The following is a 19,118-nucleotide window of genomic DNA, read 5'->3' as shown; positions in this document are numbered from 1 at the left end:
TGAGGTTTTCTTTTCTTGTTCCCAATTTGCCACGTTTTCCCATTATTTATAGACGCTGCTTGCAAGCTTGTGCCCTTCTTCCAGCTGGGAACGAGTCCCGAACGCCATCAATGTCTCTCACTGATTGACTAACATTTTCAGCAGGGCGACACCTCTTCCTTCCCATGGATATGAAGCATCTCACCAGAGACAGCCAGCGTGACTAGCAGCTCACCAGCTAATTAACTACAGCAGTGACTACACTTCAAAAGTACTTCATTAGCTGTAAAGTGTTTTGGGATGTCCCCAGGTCATGAAAGACGCTAGTCTTTTCTTCTTTTACTGCCAAGCAGCTACAGAGCGGGTAAAGTGACAGGCAGACCTGGAACTCAAACCCGGGATAATTTGATCAGGAGACAATGTGCAACCTGCCATCTTTAACACAAATGAGCACAAAGAATAGACACTTCACAGCACAAAGGAATGGCAATGTAGGCCATTCAGCCCATTGAGTATAGTCTGCCATTTCCTTTCAGCTATGGCTGCTCATTTTGTTAATCTCAAATCCCTGCCTTCTCTGGTTAATACCCTCATTTCCCCCCAGTAAGTTTTTCTCTCCTTTTAAACATTAAATTTAACTTTACATCTGTGGCCTTTTTTGGCAGCACTTTCCACAATCTCACAATCCTTTATGTGAAGAAGTTTTACTTGGATTCACTTTTAATTGGCTAAACTCCAATTTTGTTTCAAATTAAGATTATGTTTCCTTTTCTATATTAGAGGGAAGAGTTATTCCCTATAAGCACTGTCCATTCACTTTATTATTTTAAACTGCTCAATATTGTGATACCTTAACCTCCTCATCTGGAGGGAATATTACCCAATTTTATTCAGTCTCTCTTCAAAGCTTAGTTCCCTCATCCCAAGTGTACTTCTGATGAATCAACGTAAGGGGAGTCTATCTTTGCCAACATGTGCACCCAAAACTGAACGCAATATTCGACACCTCTTGTGCATCATTCTTTCCCTTTGCTCTACCATTGGCTGATGTGTTTTCAACCACCTGGGCCCCTCTCAATCACCTCCAGAAACTTCTCTGCATCTCGAACTCCCACTCCTCCTTTAAGACCCTCATTAAATCCCAACTCTTTGACCAAGTTTTCGGCACGCCTCCTAATTCGGCCCAGCATCCATTGTTTTGATTATGCCTCTGTGAAGCACTTTGGGATGTTTCTCTGTGTTAAAGATGCTATATAAATGTTAGCTGTAAGCCTTTAATTCACTACAGATCTCTAACTCCTCTTACCATCAAATAGTCAATGAGGTTATCCTCCACATGCTCTAAGCTATGAGTCACAGTTACTGAAAATTGAACAGACTGGGATAACTCACCTCAAAAATACAAAGAAAAATACAAATATTTCTATAGCATCATTTTGCTTGGTCAAAAAATTACAGGAAACCAGACAAATTCCATTCAGATGAATTATTTTCAACAGGAAAGATAATTGCCTTTCTAAATACAATGGCCTTTTTATTCATAGCTGCAAAAAAATCTCAACATTGTCACATGTATTTTAACACTTTACCTGCTCCAGTAACTCTGCAGTGCTTGCTCTATCCTTACTTTTATATTGATTTAACACTCAATTTTCCACACAATGGCAACAGGCGGGAGCGGGTTAATCCCTTAAATAGGCAAACAGTGACCCCAGCCAGCCGCCAATTTTATGGGGGTGGAACACTTCGTTAACATATTTAAATTAGCTCCCACAGTGCATAAAAATAAAAAAGGGAAGGTGGCTCAACCGTGGCTATCAAGAGAAATCAGGGATAGTATTAAAGCCAAGGAAGTGGCATACAAATTGGCCAGAAATAGCAGCGAACCTGGGGACTGGGAGAAATTTAGAACTCAGCAGAGGAGGACAAAGGGTTTGATTAGGGCAGGGAAAATGGAGTATGAGAAGAAGCTTGCAGGGAACATTAAGACGGATTGCAAAAGTTTCTATAGATATGTAAAGAGAAAAAGGTTAGTAAAGACAAACGTAGGTCCTCTGCAGTCAGAATCAGGGGAAGTCATAACGGGGAACAAAGAAATGGCGGACCAATTGAACAAGTACTTTGGTTCGGTATTCACGAAGGAGGACACGAACAACCTTCCGGTTATAAAAGGGGTCGGGGGGTCTAGTAAGGAGGAGGAACTGAGGGAAATCCTTATTAGCCGGGAAATTGTGTTGGGGAAATTGATGGGATTGAAGGCCGATAAATCCCCAGGGCCTGATGGACTGCATCCCAGAGTACTTAAGGAGGTGGCCTTGGAAATAGTGGATGCGTTGACAGTCATTTTCCAACATTCCATTGACTCTGGATCAGTTCCTATGGAGTGGAGGGTAGTCAATGTAACCCCACTTTTTAAAAAAGGAGGGAGAGAGAAAACAGGGAATTATAGACCGGTCAGCCTGACATCGGTAGTGGGTAAAATGATGGAATCAATTATTAAGGATGTCATAGCAGTGCATTTGGAAAGAGGTGACATGATAGGTCCAAGTCAGCATGGATTTGTGAAAGGGAAATCATGCTTGACAAATCTTCTGGAATGTTTTGAGGATGTTTCCAGTAGAGTGGATAAGGGAGAACCAGTTGATGTGGTATATTTGGACTTTCAGAAGGTGTTCGACAAGGTCCAACACAAGAGATTGATGTGCAAAGTTAGAGCACATGGGATTGGGGGTAGTGTACTGACATGGATTGAGAACTAGTTGTCAGACAGGAAGCAAAGAGTAGGAGTAAATGGGTACTTTTCAGAATGGCAGGCAGTGACTAGTGGGGTACCGCAAGGTTCTGTGCTGGGGCCCCAGCTGTTTACACTGTACATTAATGATTTAGATGAGGGAATTAAATGTAGTATCTCCAAATTTGCGGATGACACTAAGTTGGGTGGCAGTGTGAGCTGCGAGGAGGATGCTGTGAGGCTGCAGAGCGACTTGGATAGGTTAGGTGAGTGGGCAAATGCATGGCAGATGAAGTATAATGTGGATAAATGTGAGGTTATCCACTTTGGTGGTAAAAACAGAGAGACAGACTATTATCTGAATGGTGACAGATTAGGAAAAGGGGAGGTGCAAAGAGACCTGGGTGTCATGGTACATCAGTCATTGAAGGTTGGCATGCAGGTGCAGCAGGCGGTTAAGAAAGCAAATGGCATGTTGGCCTTCATAGCAAGGGGATTTGAGTACAGGGGCAGGGAGGTGTTGCTACAGTTGTACAGGGCATTGGTGAGGCCACACCTGGAGTATTGTGTACAGTTTTGGTCTCCTAACCTGAGGAAGGACATTCTTGCTATTGAGGGAGTGCAGCGAAGGTTCACCAGACTGATTCCCGGGATGGCGGGACTGACCTATCAAGAAAGACTGGATCAACTGGGCTTGTATTCACTGGAGTTCAGAAGAATGAGAGGGGACCTCATAGAAACATATAAAATTCTGACGGGGTTAGACAGGTTAGATGCAGGAAGAATGTTCCCAATGTTGGGGAAGTCCAGAACCAGAGGTCACAGTCTAAGGATAAGGGGTAAGCCATTTAGGACCGAGATGCGGAGAAACTTCTTCACCCAGAGAGTGGTGAACCTGTGGAATTCTCTACCACAGAAAGTTGTTGAGGCCAATTCACTAAATATATTCAAAAAGGAGTTAGATGAGGTCCTTACTACTAGGGGGATCAAGGGGTATGGCGAGAAAGCAGGAATGGGGTACTGAAGTTGAATGTTCAACCATGAACTCATTGAATGGCGGTGCAGGCTAGAAGGGCCGAATGGCCTACTCCTGCACCTATTTTCTATGTTTCTATGTTTCTAAATGGGAGCTTGATTTAAATTTACAGTTACCGGCCGGGTTTCCCAGGGCTCGGGAAACCCGGCAGCAAATTGGAGGCGGGAGATGCCAGGCTCCAGAAGATAAGTCCCTTTTAATAGCACTCTTTGTGGGCCAGGAGGAGCAGGAGTTCTCCCCCCGGCCCCTCAAGGAAGGCTTCGGCCTATCCTCTAGCGATCGCAGCCTCTCTTTCTCTCTCTCCCCAATCTCAGGTCCGCAGCTTCCCCACCTCCCGATTGCCAGGCAATAGTCCCTAGTGGTCCTCGGTTGCAGCCAGCCTGCCAACTTGGCCGGCTGCCGGACGGAAAATGGAAGAGACATTATAATGAGATCCTGCCGTTAAATTCGGCGGGACCTTCGTGTCCCCCAGACTTGCTGGGTTTCCCCCGTGCTACTGCGCTCCACTGCACCCTCTCCCTAAATATCGGTGCCGATAAGTACTGATGTGGACAAATATCAGGAAAATTGGGGGGGGGGGGGGGGGGGAAATCGCACACCTGCAGCATTTGATGGACAGTAAATCAGATGGGTTCCATTACAGCCGTGCAATCCTCCCTGCCCAATATTTCTCCCTGTGCTGCACCCAGGTAATCCTGTACAACAAGCACAACAGCAGAACAACCTGGCCTGTGTTTCAAGAGGGAGACTCAGAAAAGGACTCATTGCCACCTGGTCACTTAGGGTCTTTTTTTGTCAGGATAGACGTTTGCTTGCCACCAAACAGGTTTGTCCTTCACATATTCCAAACTATAGCTCATGGAACTGAAAGCTACGCAGTGTCACTGAACATTAACTGATTTCCAAAAGTGTCAAAGCTCTTTATTTCCCAGGTTTCCTGATCCTGATTACTATCCTGATTGACCCTCCGCCAGCTTACTGGAAAATGTGTGCGGGGATGGAAACGGGCCCAACTATGATGCATCCTTTGGTTAAATAGTCTGCCCAACACGCACTGTTGAGGTGATACATCAAAAATGGCCACTTCGTAAAGGCACACGATGGTTGCCACTGGCTGTTCAACTACACCCCAGAAAGGGCCCGTGCCTTCGGAAGAAGAAGGGAGTAAAGGGAAAAAAATAAAGGTAAAAGAGAAAATCTAAAAAAAGTAAAGCTCCCGAGACAAAAGGACCTAATGTAAAAAAAAAAATCCCGTGTTATCACTAGGTTTATTTAGTGTGCTGGCACCAATACACTACAGGAAAATCACATTTCAATCAATACCCTTCAATGCTGTGCCAATATTTCTTGTGTGATACTCTTAATTCATTACAAGTTGATCCATCGCTGCCACCACCTTACTTCACAGGGATATTCTCCAACATAAAGTATTCACAAAGGGGGAGAAATCCGGTATAGCTCCATTTGGGGGCTGTAACAGTAGGGAGGGGCGAGGCCTAGCGCCAGGCGCTGAAGTCTCGGCCCCTCGCGAGAAATTCGGGATACCGCCCCCGGAAGGAAGTGGGGCGCTAAATCAAGTGCTCCACCTCCTTCCTGGGGCAGTAACGGGACGGACGCCTCAGCAACGCTACGCACTGGGCCGCACAGCACTGCCGCATCTCAGGGGCCCCTCCCTCTGCAAACCAAAAGGGGACCTACCTGGGCCACCATGCAGCGGGGGTACCACGCGATCAACCAGCACTCAAGCAGAGTGAGGGCTGAGCGATCGCAGCACCGACCCCGCGAAGAAACCGCATCAGGGTCGGCAACCAGCTCAAGTTTGCAAGGACAGCATTTTTAATTGTATGGCTGGATGTTTTTTTTTGCAGCTCTAAGCTGAAATAGTATAAAAATTTCACACGCCCATGTTACCTCTTCACTAAAATCAGTAACTCTGCTGAAGGGGTCCAGCTGCAGGTGTGCCGGGAGAATCGGGGCTGTGATGAATCGATTTTATTGGATTTTCTATTCCCAGCATTCTGACGGGACTGGACAGGTTAGATGCAGGAAGATATGTTCCCGATGTTGGGGAAGTCCAGAACCAGGGGACACAGTCTAAGGATAAGGGGTAAGCCATTTAGGACCGAGATGAGGAGAAACTTCTTCACTCAGAGAGTTGTTAACCTGTGGAATTCTCTTCCGCAGAGAGTTGTTGGGGCCAGTTCATTGGGACTTAGATGTGGCCCTTACGGCTAAAGGGATCAAGGGGTATGGAGAGAAAGCAGGAATGGGGTACTGAAGTTGCATGATCAGCCATGATCATATTGAATGGTGGTGCAGGGCTCGAAGGGCCGAATGGCCTACTCCTGCACCTATTTTCTATGTTTCTAAAAACAAAATGACTTCAACAGTTGCAGAGGAACTTACGTTTTGGCATCACTTTTATGTCAGTGACTTCTCTGAACATTATTCCCCGAGCTTTCCTCTCTCCTGACTTTTACCCTCCATTTCTCATCTTTCTAACTGTGGTGGAGGAGTGGGGGGGGGGGGGGAGGCGGTGTGGGGGGAGATTTGATCTATTCACTATTTGTAGCAAAGCTGTAAAAGCCTTCTTTGCACATGTTTATGATTTTTGCTACCAATAGCAAACAGAAGAAATCACCACCCCACATGCAAAAAGCTGAGCACTTCTATAAGTGAACACCTCTATAAGAGTACGGTAGTGTGCCGTTTATGATAATACACGAGCAACCCAGAGGTCATGAGTTTAAATCCTCCCGTGGCAAGTTGTGATGAAGTCCAGTAATTTATGGGCTGGCACCGCAAACAAATTACCTTGAAAGATGCAGGTTTTTTGTAAAAACCCAAATGCTTTATTCATGTCCTCCAACAAAGGGAAATTAACGTTCTTACCTGGTCTGGCCTACACTTGACTCTGCAACATCCCCACCGACACCGGGGAGTCCCTGGCCAAAGACCGCTCTAAGTGGAGGAAGAGCATCCGGGAGGGCGCTGAGCACCTCGAGTCTCGTCGACGAGAGCATGCAGAAACCAAGTGCAGGCAGCGGAAAGAGCATGCAGCAAATCAGTCCCACCCACCCTTTCCTTCAAACACTGTCTGTCCCACCTGTGACAGAGACTATAATTCCCATATTGGACTGAACAGTGACCTGCGAACTCACTTTGAGTGGAAGCAAGACTTCCTCGATTTTGAGCGACTGCCTATGATGATGATGATCCTACACTACGTGGCCCAACTCCGAATGCCCTCGAAGTGGGCTAACAAGCTACTCAGTTGCACAAACGATCACTATCACGAAGCAATTGCAGTGAAAAAGATGGCCCATCTCCTTCAGAGGACAACAAGAGATGGGCATTAAATGGAACCCTGTTATTGTTGTCCCCATCCTGACAATAAACAAAGACAGCATTCACTCAACTAAGAGTGGCCCTGATTTCAGTTAATTGCCTCTTATCGCCTATTGCAAGGATAGTTCGATTCTGCGCAGGCTTGCCGCTATGTCACGGCACTGATTATAATTATTGCCCTAGCAAATATATTTTATGGGCACAATTATAGCTGGAGAGCTGTTCACAGCAAATTGTAGAATGGAAGTTCCCACTCTATAAATACTGCTTTGAATATTATTCACCAGAACAAACAATAAACTGCTGAACTGGTACCAATTCAACTACAATCTCATACAAATCATTTTTTCACTATAGATCACCTGCAAAATGATTTTCTGAACCATTCCTATTTATAAGCTCTTAGCACATTTCTGGTTGCTGTACAGAATTCTTGCCGCACTCCTTAAGAAGGTCGACTGATACCCCTTCACATTAAGATGGGGAAAGGGTCACGCTCAGGGTCACTGACATGGGGAAAGGGTCACGCTCAGGGTCATGGGGAAAGGGTCACACTCAGGGTCATGGGGAAAGGTTCACGCTCAGGGTCATGGGGAAAGGGTCATGCTCAGGGTCATGGGGAAAGGTTCATGCTCAGGGTCATGGGGAAAGGGTCATGCTCAGAGTCATAGGGAAAGAGTCACACTCAGGGTCACTGACATGGGGAAAGGGTCACGCTCAATATCATGGGGAAAGGTTCAGGCTCAGGGTCACTGACATGGGGAAAGGGTCACGCTCAGGGTCATGAGGAAAGATTCATGCTCAGGGTCATGGGGAAAGGGTCACGCTCAGGGTCATGGGGAAAGTGTCATGCTCAGGGTCATGGGGAAAGGTTCACGCTCAGGGTCATGGGGAAAGGGTCACGCTCAGGGTCACTGACATGGGGAAAGGGTCACGCTCAGGGTCATGGGGAAAGGGTCACGCTCAGAATCATGGGGAAAGGGTCACACTCAGGGTCATGGGGAAAGGGTCACACGCAGGGTCATGGGGAAAGGTTCACGCTCAGGGTCATGGACATGGGGAAAGGGTGACTCTCATGGTCATGGGGAAAGGGTCATACTCAGGGTCATGGAGAAAAGGTGACGCTCAGGGTAATGGGGAAAGGGTCACGCTCAGGGTCATGGGGAAAGGGTCACGTTCAGGGGGAAAGGGTCACACTTGGTCATGGGAAAAGAGTCACGTTCAGGGTCATGGGGAAAGTTTCAGGCTCAGGGTCATGGACATGGGGAAAGGGTCACGCTCAGGGGGAAAGGGCCACGCTCAGGGTCATGGGGAAAGGGTCACGCTCAGGGGGAAAGGGTCACACTCGGTCATGGGGAAAGAGTCACGTTCAGGGTCATGGGGAAAGTTTCAGGCTCAGGGTCATGGACATGGGGAAAGGGTCACGCTCAGGGGGAAAGGGCCACGTTCAGGGTCATGGGGAAAGTTTCAGGCTCAGGGTCATGGACATGGGGAAAGGGTCACGCTCAGGGGGAAAGGGTCACACTCAGGGTCATGGGGAAAGAGTCACGTTCAGGGTCATGGGGAAAGTTTCAGGCTCAGAGTCATGGACATGGGGAACAGGCCACGCTCAGGGTCATGGGGAAAGGGTCACGCTCAGGATCACTGATATGGGGAAAAACAGGGTTGGTGCCTGTCCTGACCACGACTATTCATTGCTCAGATCAGGGCTGATGCTGCAAAGTGCCATTAATCGCCTCAGGTTTACTGTGTCTTCTCTGAGGACATCAGTACTGTGGGAGGGTACTGGCTGTTGCTGGGAACCATTTTCAGTGTGCGTCTCAGCCTGTCTATAAATGGTAGTAGTACACCTTGCATCGCTGGCCTGAAGTGACGATCTCTGGCTATGAGAAAGGCATGTGGCCAGAAAACTGAAGTTGTGATCATGATTTTAAACAACTATGCATGCTCACATCTATCGCATCTACAATTGTGTCTCAAATGCCACTGGTGTTGCAGAATCCACACTGCAATGTGAACAGGAGAGTCCAGAACTGCTTCAAACACCAGCAGCTCTTCAACATAACTAGTGATGTCAAAATGGGATGGAAATGGACTGCACACACTGGCACTCATCCAACACATTGTGCTGCAGAGCGGGACTACAAAGGCCAGCACTGCAACTCCTGACAATCTGAGGCCCTGATCTGAGCAATGAACAATTGTGGTCAGGACAGGCACCAACCCACAAGGGAGGGAGGAGAATTAGGTGGTTTCAGAGTGACACTAGCCTAGGCTTTAAAAATAGGCCATCCGCCTGTTCCCTTGAGTGGGCTGCACGGCACAGAGGTTGCATAATCTGGCCATCGGATTCCCACAATTGCTCAATATGCTTCCTGAAAATGTTTTTCACCTGCCAATTTTTTCTCACCAACTGAAATGTCTACTGACCAAAATAAGATTTGAACACAATAAGGCATTTCACGAAATGACATAGTTCACAGTATCATGATTACATTTTTGCATAAGTGTAGGCTCGCACTTGAGATTTTTGCCTACTGCTGTTGAACACGGAGCTGAATTTGGATTGCGCTGTCTGAGCACAGGCCCAGTACCTAATTGCCCAGGATCTACCAGTATCCTTCAGTCTGCTCGATGGTGGAATCTTGCTCTATAGCTTCTCTATTCTTCAGATTAAAGGTGGGAAATTTCAAAACCTTTGTTGAGGTAGAGATTATATTTAGAGTCTTTCTTTAAACAAAAGCTACAACAGGTAAGTCATTGGAAGTAATTTTTATCATGTTCTCTCACTTGTACAGACCCATCGACGCGTCCATGGGTCTGTACAAGTGAGAGAGCATGATAAAAATTACTTCCAATGACTTACCTGTTGTAGCTTTTGTTTAATGTTCTTCAAATTTCAGAAAATGTAATAAGCTGCGGGAGAGAAAGGCTGGGGTCAGAGAAAGTGAGAGAGAGGGCAAAGGTCTGTCTTTCTTAATGTTAATGCTAGTTCAATTTTCAGTACAACTGGCGATGTGAAGGGCATCTGTTGCCAGCGTGGTGGGAGGACCATGCTACCTAACAGCATTGTGAGAGTATCTTCACCACGTGGACTGCAGCAGTTCAAAAAGAAGGCCCACCACCACCTTCCCAAGGGCAACTAGGGGTGAGCAATAAATCCAGGGCATGACGGCCATATCCCGAGAATATCTGCATATCGTCTACCTTGATTGAATGTTGGGAAGAACCAAAGCCATTGTTTTTGGTCCCAACCACAAACACCATTCCCTAGACACTGACTCCATCCCTCTCCCCAACTCCTGTCTGAGGCTGAACTAGACTGTTCGCAACCTTGGTGTCATATTTGACCCTGAAATTAGCTTTCAACCACTAATCCGCAGCATGACTAAGACCACCTATTTCCACCTCCGTAACATCGCCCGTCTCCTCCCTTGCCTCAGCTCATCCGCTGCTAAAGCCCTCAGCCATGCCTTTGTTACCTCTAGACTTGACTATTCCAATGCACTCCTGGCTGGCCTCCCACATTCTACCCTACGTAAAACTCAGCTGCCCGTGTCCTAACTCGCACCAAGTCCCGCTCACCCATCATCCCTGTGCTCGCTGACCTGCATTGGCTCCCGGTTAAGCAACACCTCAATTTCAAAATTCTCATCCTTATTTTCAAATCCATCCATGGCCTTGCCCCTCCCTATCTCTGTAATCTCCTCCAGCCTCACAACCCCCTTGAGATGTCTGCCCTCCTCTAATTCTGCCCTCCTGAGCATCCCGGATTATAATCGCTCAACCATTGGTGGCCATGTCTTCTGTTGCCTAGGCCCCAAGCTCTGGAACTCCCTGCCTAAATCTCTCCGTATCTGTACCTCTCTTTCCTCCTTCAAGACTCTCCTTAAAACATACCTCTTTGACCAAGCTTTTGGACACCTGCGCTAATGTCTGAATGGTGACAGAATAGGAAAAGGGGAGGTGCAACGAGACCTAAGTGTCATGGTACATCAGTCATTGAAGGTTGGCATGCAGGTACAGCAGGCGATTAAGAAAGCAAATGGCATGTTGGCCTTCATAGCGAGGCGATTTGAGTACAGGGGCACTCTGTACTCCAGTTGTACAGGGCCTTGGTGAGGCCACACCTGGAGTATTGTGTATAGTTTTGTTCTCCTAACTTGAGGAAGGACATTCTTGCTATTGAGGGAGTGCAGCAAAGGTTCACCAGACTGATTCCCGGGATGGCGGGACTGACATATCAAGAAAGACTGGATCAACGGGGCTTGTATTCACTGGAGTTCAGAAGAATGAGAGGGGATCTCATAGAAACGTTTAAAATTCTGACGGGTTTAGACAGGTTAGATGCAGGAAGAATGTTCCCAATGTTGGGGAAGTCCAGAACCAGGGGTCACAGTCTAAGGATAAGGGGTAAGCCATTTAAGACCGAGATGAAGAGAAACTTCTTCACCCAGAAGAAGTGGTGAACCTGTGGAATTCTCTACCACAGAAAGTTGATGAGGCCAATTCACTAAATATATTCAAAAAGGAGTTCGATGTAGTTCTTACTACTAGGGGGATCAAGGGGTATGGCGAGAAAGCAGGAATGGGGTACTGAAGTTGCATGTTCAGCCATGAACTCATTGAGTGGCGGTGCAGGCTCGAAGGGCCGAATGGCCTATTCCTGCATCTATTTTCTATGTTTCTATGTTTCTATGTCTACTTATACGGCTCGGTGTCAAATTTTTATCGTATAATACTCCTGTGAAGCGCCTTGGGACGTTTTACTATGTTAAAGATGATATATATTTATACACACTCACAAGTCGTTGTTTTTGTTGTTGATGTTCTAGATATCTAAATCCAATGTTGTGTAACAGCCTTACTCAACTATTTAATCAATGTGCTCATGTGAGGAGCTTTGGTGAAAATGCCCTCTCAAGTATTCAATGACAGGCCATGTTGGCTCGAGTCCTCCCTCTCTCCCTGCAGCTGTTTCCTCTTGTGTTGTCATCAATCGACCACACAGCTTGGTCCCAGATCTCGCACATAGGCTGCAGGAAGCCCTTTCTTTGCATCCCTAGGAGTTTTAAACCACAGCAGAGAACTGTTTGGACATACTTTATAGGTCACAACCTGAATTAGGAACTCGCTATCACTGAAGAAAGACAGGAAAGACCTTTGTACCATTTGCCTCCTTTCAGTGGGATACTGCCAGGACTCCCAGATACCAATATAAATGAACAATTAGGACAGGTGCCCCTTGCCATTTTCCACACAATACCATTGATGTTCCCTCGAGCCATGCAACACCATAATATTGCACCTGAAGGCACCCACTACCTTGTCTCACTGGTTAGCCAATTATTGAGGATGGTGAGTTGAGCACCTTAAATCCTCAGGTAAGTCTGCAAGCAATACAATGTCATCTGTGATCGGCATTATTGCTATTTATCCAGAAATAACTGGAACAGATGATCCAAGGCTGTCCCTTATAAATAATAGGAACAGGAGTAGGCCATTCAGCCCTTTGAGCCTGCTACGCCATTCAATGATGCCATCCAACATATAATGGATGAAGACAATGAATAGGATGGGTGACAGTGGATAACTTTGCCTCACTCCACTTTTGAAATATTAAAAAAAACAGGTTTTAGTGAGCGAGTCTCTCATTTCCATATTCAAAGACTTTGACTGATCTGACACAGTGTGTTGAGTAAACTGGACAAATCCAAGATTTGGTCATGTAGTCCTATAGTTTCCATCTTTTGCTTGAAGCAGTGGGTCGAAAGCCGTACAAAAATAAAGGCAAACAATGAATCAGATCAGCCATGATTTTATTGAATGGCGGAGCAGGCTCGGGGGACCACATGGCCTACTCCTGCTCCTAGTTCTTATGTTCTTATGAATGCTATGTGATGTTCTGTGGATCTCCTATGAAGCCGCAGCTTGTCTCACACCTTCCTCGCAAGGAATTTGTGGCTGTTGATTGAGGACGAGACTCGGCTGCGATAAGCACCCCATCCTCTGATCCCTCTCCCCTGTGAACGATGGACACACTGACAGCACATGAAGAATGGCCATTTTGACAGGGCGAAGTCAGCGAGCAGCCATGAGCCCCAGAAGTCGATGTCGTCAGCAGGGTAGGAAGAAAGGGAAGAAGATTGCTGAGAAAAGGAGAAGTTAAAAATAGACAATGAGCGCAGAGAGAAAATGGTCGGGTTTATTCAGCTTTGCTCCCTTTACTGAAATAGTCAGTTGTTTACCTCAGTTAAACCGGCCTTGATTCACAGCACTGTGCTGTATTTACAGTGTTTTGCAAAGATGTTGGTGCTCACCCAACACTTACTGTGCCAAATCAGCCAGAGTCTTTGAATAACAGTTACATTGCTCAACTACTTTCAACATACCAGCTCTCCAGAACGAAGGACTGCTGTACCATCAGCACCATTTACATCACTATAATTGTGTCAAATGTCACAACATCAATTGCCTTAGGGGATGTTACTATCAGGTAGATTTCAAAGAACAAAATAATTCCTCGAATCCTCTTCTCCATCGTATTGTGCATTCAGGCATGGAAACGAGTCATTTTAGGGAGGGGAACAAGAAATGATATTAAGGCCTTTCCTGTACACATAATTGTCGTACACAGTAATTTAAACCTGGGAGAATTCATTTAAGGTTTCTTTATCCTTATTTGCAATCTCGTCAATCAATGCTGAATTGAAATTGAACCACTTCTCAATGTAATTATTTGTTGCTCATGTCTTTGTATCCAGATTGGTCCTGTTCTTATTTTCATATCAACTCTGGCAAAATCAACAAATATGTTAAAATAACACTCTGTGGGGTATGCAAGAAATTTCAATTAAATTCATCACCCTGCACCTTGGCCATAAGCATAATTTTTTTTAAAGTAATTTTTAAAATACTTGAAAGGAGAAGATCAAACTCATCCCAGCATGAAAGCAGCCTGCTGGAGAACAGCATCTCCGGTCTCTAATTAGAACCAACCTGCTGGGATGACGTGTCTGCATCAAGCCCGTTGTCAAGCAGCTCGTATGTCGACCAAGGACTGCCATCCTTTCTGGTGCTGGATGAAAAGTGTCATTAATTAAGAGAGGAGCATTCCAAGTCTGCTATCCTATAAGACTGCTTTACTTTTGGCTAATTTCTCTCCAGTATTTAGCAACTAAACTGAAATTTGTCTAGGTTGACCATTGTGCTGGAGACTCTTTCGTCAGAAGAGGCTAAGGGACCGAAATTGCCCTCCGCCCCAAATGGAGTGGATAATTCGAGTATAGTGAATGAATATTCTCCACCCGAATCCATGGGGCGGAAAATAAAGGGAAATTGCCCTCTTTTGTTTCTCTAATTCGAAGCGGCGATGTTTGGAGGCGGAAGCGCTTTTGGAGCGGGACAGAAGGCGGGCGGTGTCATGGCCGCCGCGCTGAGCATGTCAGCACGACATTCATGATGTCAGCGCAACGGGGACGCACCGCGCTGACGCGTCACAATGTCCCTCCCCTCCCCTTAAAGGGGAGTGCTGCTGCGAGCTCTGCAGCCACTTTAGTGGCGCTCACTGGGCCACCAAGGAGGACTTCGGCCGAGCCAGCAGTCCGGCATTCAAAAAGGGGTGCCGGGCTGCCCGTTTCCGCCACCCCCGCCCCAGGGACAATTTCGGGTGGGTCGTACCATCCGCCTGCCCCCGGTCGGAAAGGCCTTACCGGCCCATGACTGCCTCTTAGAGGCGGTGATGGGCCTTAAAGATGGGGGCAACTGGATTTTTTGAGGAGGTAACAAGGAGGGTCGATGAGGGTCGTGTATTTGATGTAGTGTATATGGGTTTCAGCAAAGCTTTTGATAAGGTCCCACATGGCAGACTGGTCACAAAGGTAAAAGCCCATGGGATCCAGGGCAAAGTGGCAAGTTGGATCCAAAATTGGCTCAAAGGCAGGAAGCAAAGGGTAATGGTTGATGGGTGTTTCTGTGACTGGAAGGCTGTATCCAGTGTTCTGCAGGGCTCAGTACCAGGTCCCTTGCTTTTTGTGGTATACATCAATGATCTGGACTTCAATATAGGGAATATGATTAAGAAGTTTGCAGCTGATACTAAAATCGGCTGTGTAATTGATAATGAAGAAGAAAGCTGTGGACTGCAGGAAGATATCAATCAACTGGTCATGTGGGCAGAACAGTGTCAAATGGAATTTAATCCGGAGAAGTGTGAGGTAATGCATTTGGGAAGGGCTAACAAGGAAAGGGGATACACATTAAATGGTACAACACTGAAAAGTGTAGAGGAACAACGGGACCTTGGAGTGCACGTCCACAGATCCCTGAAGGTAGCAGGCCAGGTAGATAAGGTGGTTAAGAAGGCAAAAGGAATGCTTGCCTTTATTAGCCGAGGTATAGAATATAAGGACTGGTGGGGGGTTATGCTTGAACTGTATGAAACACTAGTTAGGCACAGCTAGAGTACTGCGTGCAGTTCTGGTCACCGCATTACAGGAAGGACGTGATTGCACTGGAGAGGGTACAGAGGAGATTTACGAGGATGTTGCCAGGAATGGAGAATCTTAGCTATGAGGACAGATTGGAGGTGCTGGGTTTGTTTTTCTTGGAACAGAGGAGGCTGAGGGGTGACCTCATTGAGGTGTATAAAATTATGAGGGGACTGGATATATTGGACAGAAAGGACCTATTTTCTTTAGCAGAGAGGTCAACAACCAGGATATATAAATTTACAGTAATTGGTAGAAGGTTTAGAGGGGATTTGAGGGGAAATTTCTTCACGCAGGGGGTTGTGGAGATCTGGAACTCACTGCCTAAAAGGGTGGTAGAGGCAGAAACCCTCACCACATTTAAAAATTACTTGGATGTGCACTTGAAGTGCTGTAACCTGCAGGGTATGGACCTAGAGCTGGAAAGTGGGATTAGGCTGGATAGCCTCTTGTTGGCTGGTGTGGACACAATGGGCCGAAATGGCCTCCTTAACCGCAGTAAATTTCTATGAATTTCGGCTCCTAAGCCGAGTGTTAACTTGCTTTCTCTTTTTTTTGTGTGAGGCCAGTGTCAGCCGTGTCACTCTCGCCTCTGAGTCAGAAAGTTGTGGGTTCACAGATCCACTCCAGAGACTTCAACACAAAAATCTAGGCTGACACTCCAGTGCAGTACTGAGGGAATGCAGTGCTGTATTTCTGATGAGGCGTTAAACCTGTCTGCTCTCTCAGGTGAACATAAAAGATCCCATGGCACTATTTCAAAGACGGGCAGGGGAGTTATCCCTGGTGTTCTGGCCAGTATATATTGCTCAGTCAACATCACTAAAAAGACAGATTATCTGGCCAGTATAACATTGCTGTTTGTGGGAGCTTGCTGTGCGCTAATTGGCTGCCGCGTTTCCCACATTACAACAGTGACTACACTTCAAAAGTACCCCATTGGCTGTAAAGCGCTTTGGGACATCCTGAGCTGGTGAAAGGCCTATATAAATGCAAGTCTTTCTTTTTTTCTTTCAGTGGGCCCCTTCCCAATTCTGCCAGCTTCTCCTGTTTTAATTTTAGTTCTGATGAAGGGTCCACACCTGAAACATTAACTTGTCTGTTCAGCATTTCCTGTTTCTGTTTCAGATTCCCAGCATTTGTCGGGGTTTTTGGGGTTTTAAGAAGTTTCTCGCTAAAACTCATAAATGATCTGTTTTCTGGTACAGTAGCAAACATTCCACAAGTGGATTGTCCTGGATTCCCAGTGTATGTAGCAGCATCTCTTTGCGTGTACCTCTTAGTGGGTGTCACAAGTGCGCCGTTTACATTTTTAACTAGTAGCCAATTAGCAATCTTGGCGCAGAATTTCGCGCGACAGAAGCAAATGCTGTGAGTATGGGCATGGAGGTTAGTGCGACCCGTACAAGTTTACCTTTAATGGACAGAAAATCATGCATCATGCAGGCATGTTGACCTCCAAACCTGAATTCCCAATATGTCCTCCCGCCATGCGAAGCCCTACAATGGAAGTGCTGATGAACTTAACACATCCGTATCAAACTCCTCACCACTATTTTAACAGTCGATAATCTGTTTCTTTTAAATGAATCAATGCCTCCAATTGAAATAGTAAATCGAAGAATTTGATTCAAACGTATTTACAGTTCTTACAACAAACATCGCTCGCCATGAATCCAAGCTATAATTATTTCATCCTTGAACGGATCATTCACTTTTTAAAGAAAGCATTTATATAGCGCTTTTTACAACCCTCGGGACATCTCAAATCGCTTTACAGCCAGTCAAGTACTTTTGAAGTGTCATCATCATCATCACTGTTGTAATGGAGGAAACGCGGCAGCCAAATTGTGCACAGCACGCTCACGTAATCAGCAGTGAGATAATGACCAGATAATCCGTTTTAGTGATGTTGGTTGAAGGATAAATATTGGACAACACATCGGGGATAACTCCTCTGCTCTTCTTCAAAATAGTGTCACGGGATCTTTTACATCCACCTGAGAGAACAGACAGGGCCTCGGTTTAACGTCTTAAGTGAAAGGCGGCATCTCCGACAGTGCAGCAGTCCCTCAATGCAATAAAGCTATTGCATTTGTTTATTTGTTTATTCATCAGCCCTGAGTCCATTTCAGTTCATTTCCTCAGTTTACGCTGAGTTCCTACTTTTTTAACCTCCTTGGAGGTGCGATAGTCTGATCTACAATTTCGGTAAATACCATCAGTAGCAGGCTACGATTGAATGATTTCACTGGGCAAAAGTAAACAATGTCAGCTGGAGATGTGTTTGTTTAATAGTTTAACAAAGTTTCTCCACTTCTTTTCTGACTCATATTAGAAGACAATTGTGCCCTAGTAAAACTGAAGTCAATGTGAATTAGGGGGAAACTCTGCACTGGCTGGAGTCATACCTAGCACAAAAGAAGATGGTTGCGGTTATTGGAGGTCAATCATTCTAGCCCCAGGACATCGCTGCAGGAGTTCCTCAGGGCAGTGTCCTGGGCCCAAGCATCTTCAATTGCTTCATCAATGACCTTCCCTCCATCATAAGGTCAGAAGTGGAGATGTTCGCTGATGACTGCACAGTGTTCAGTTCTATTCGCAACTCCTCAGATAATGAATCAGTCCATGCCCGTATGCAGCAAGACATTCAGGTTTGGCCTGATAAGTGACAAGTAATATTCATGCCACACAAGTGCCAGACAATGACCATCTCCAACAAGCGAGAGTCTAACTACCTCCCCTTGATACCATCGCCAAATCCCCGTCAGGAAGCATGATCTTTCCCCTCCATAGAGCAGAAATTCTACGGCCAATTTTAGCAGCCCTATTGTTATTCCAGCTCAGGTATATGCAGCAGATATTACCGGGTAAAATTTGCGAGGCTCTATTCCCAGCGCAGAGACTAACTCGATGGGAGTTCGGATCAGAGAATCCGCCACAGAGGTCATCGCGCCTGATTCGGGGAACTGCCGAAATTTTGGTGCTTCATCTTAAATCATTTGGCAGATCGGCAGCGCTGTGAAATGAACGGAGAATCGTGCACGGGCAATCTGAATTCTGTGCCTCGATTCCCACTGCCTGCTGCCATAGCATGAAGATCTGCACTTTGATTACGAAATCGTAAAAGTTATCCCATTATTCTGCTTCCTCCATCCTCTATCAGCACGACTCTCAATTCATTGACAATTTGCACCAAACTGTGAGGCAGTTTTGTGTCGTGTTGAGCCTGCATTAAGACCCACACAGGCAGATAACAAGGAATCCAGGCAGGATTCAAACCCACGTCCCAGAAGGAGAGTTCCAGATCACTGTGCTACCCAGTCTGTCGTTATGGTAACAGTTATGTTATTGAAATGCACATTCTAATTCCTCTGGACAAGAATGTTTAGTTCAACTCAAAGCTGCAGTGTGTATGATTTCCATAGCTAGATAATAAGACATATAAAGAAAAATCCCTTGCATTTATATAGTACTTTATCCTTCAGTAGTTCTGTGGCTGCTTCATCAGGCTTAACTGCCTCTCTAATTTAGT

The 19,118-nt window shown here is 46.0% G+C and overlaps 1 protein-coding gene across 3 annotated transcripts in view; it reads right to left on the bottom strand.

Moving 5' to 3' along the window:
• The window catches only part of LOC139263028 (protein WWC2-like), a 296,134-nt gene that overhangs the window by 209,876 nt on the left and 67,140 nt on the right, over window positions 1–19,118 (bottom strand). Inside the window, exon 1 of one of the 3 annotated variants that reach the window (XM_070878514.1) lies at window positions 14,094–14,136. The exons of the other annotated variants lie outside the window; for them this stretch is intronic. Coding sequence (XP_070734615.1) covers window positions 14,094–14,116 — 23 coding nt within the window. The 5' untranslated portion in view covers window positions 14,117–14,136. Of the gene's footprint in view, window positions 1–14,093; window positions 14,137–19,118 lie in introns of those variants that run through there. 3 annotated transcript variants of the gene reach the window in all.

The sequence above is a fragment of the Pristiophorus japonicus genome, chromosome 1 (assembly GCF_044704955.1).
Source record: "Pristiophorus japonicus isolate sPriJap1 chromosome 1, sPriJap1.hap1, whole genome shotgun sequence".
Lineage (NCBI taxonomy): Eukaryota > Metazoa > Chordata > Chondrichthyes > Pristiophoridae > Pristiophorus > Pristiophorus japonicus.
The sequence above is the reverse complement of the archived record's forward strand: the minus strand, read 5'-3'. Positions and strand labels throughout refer to the sequence as shown.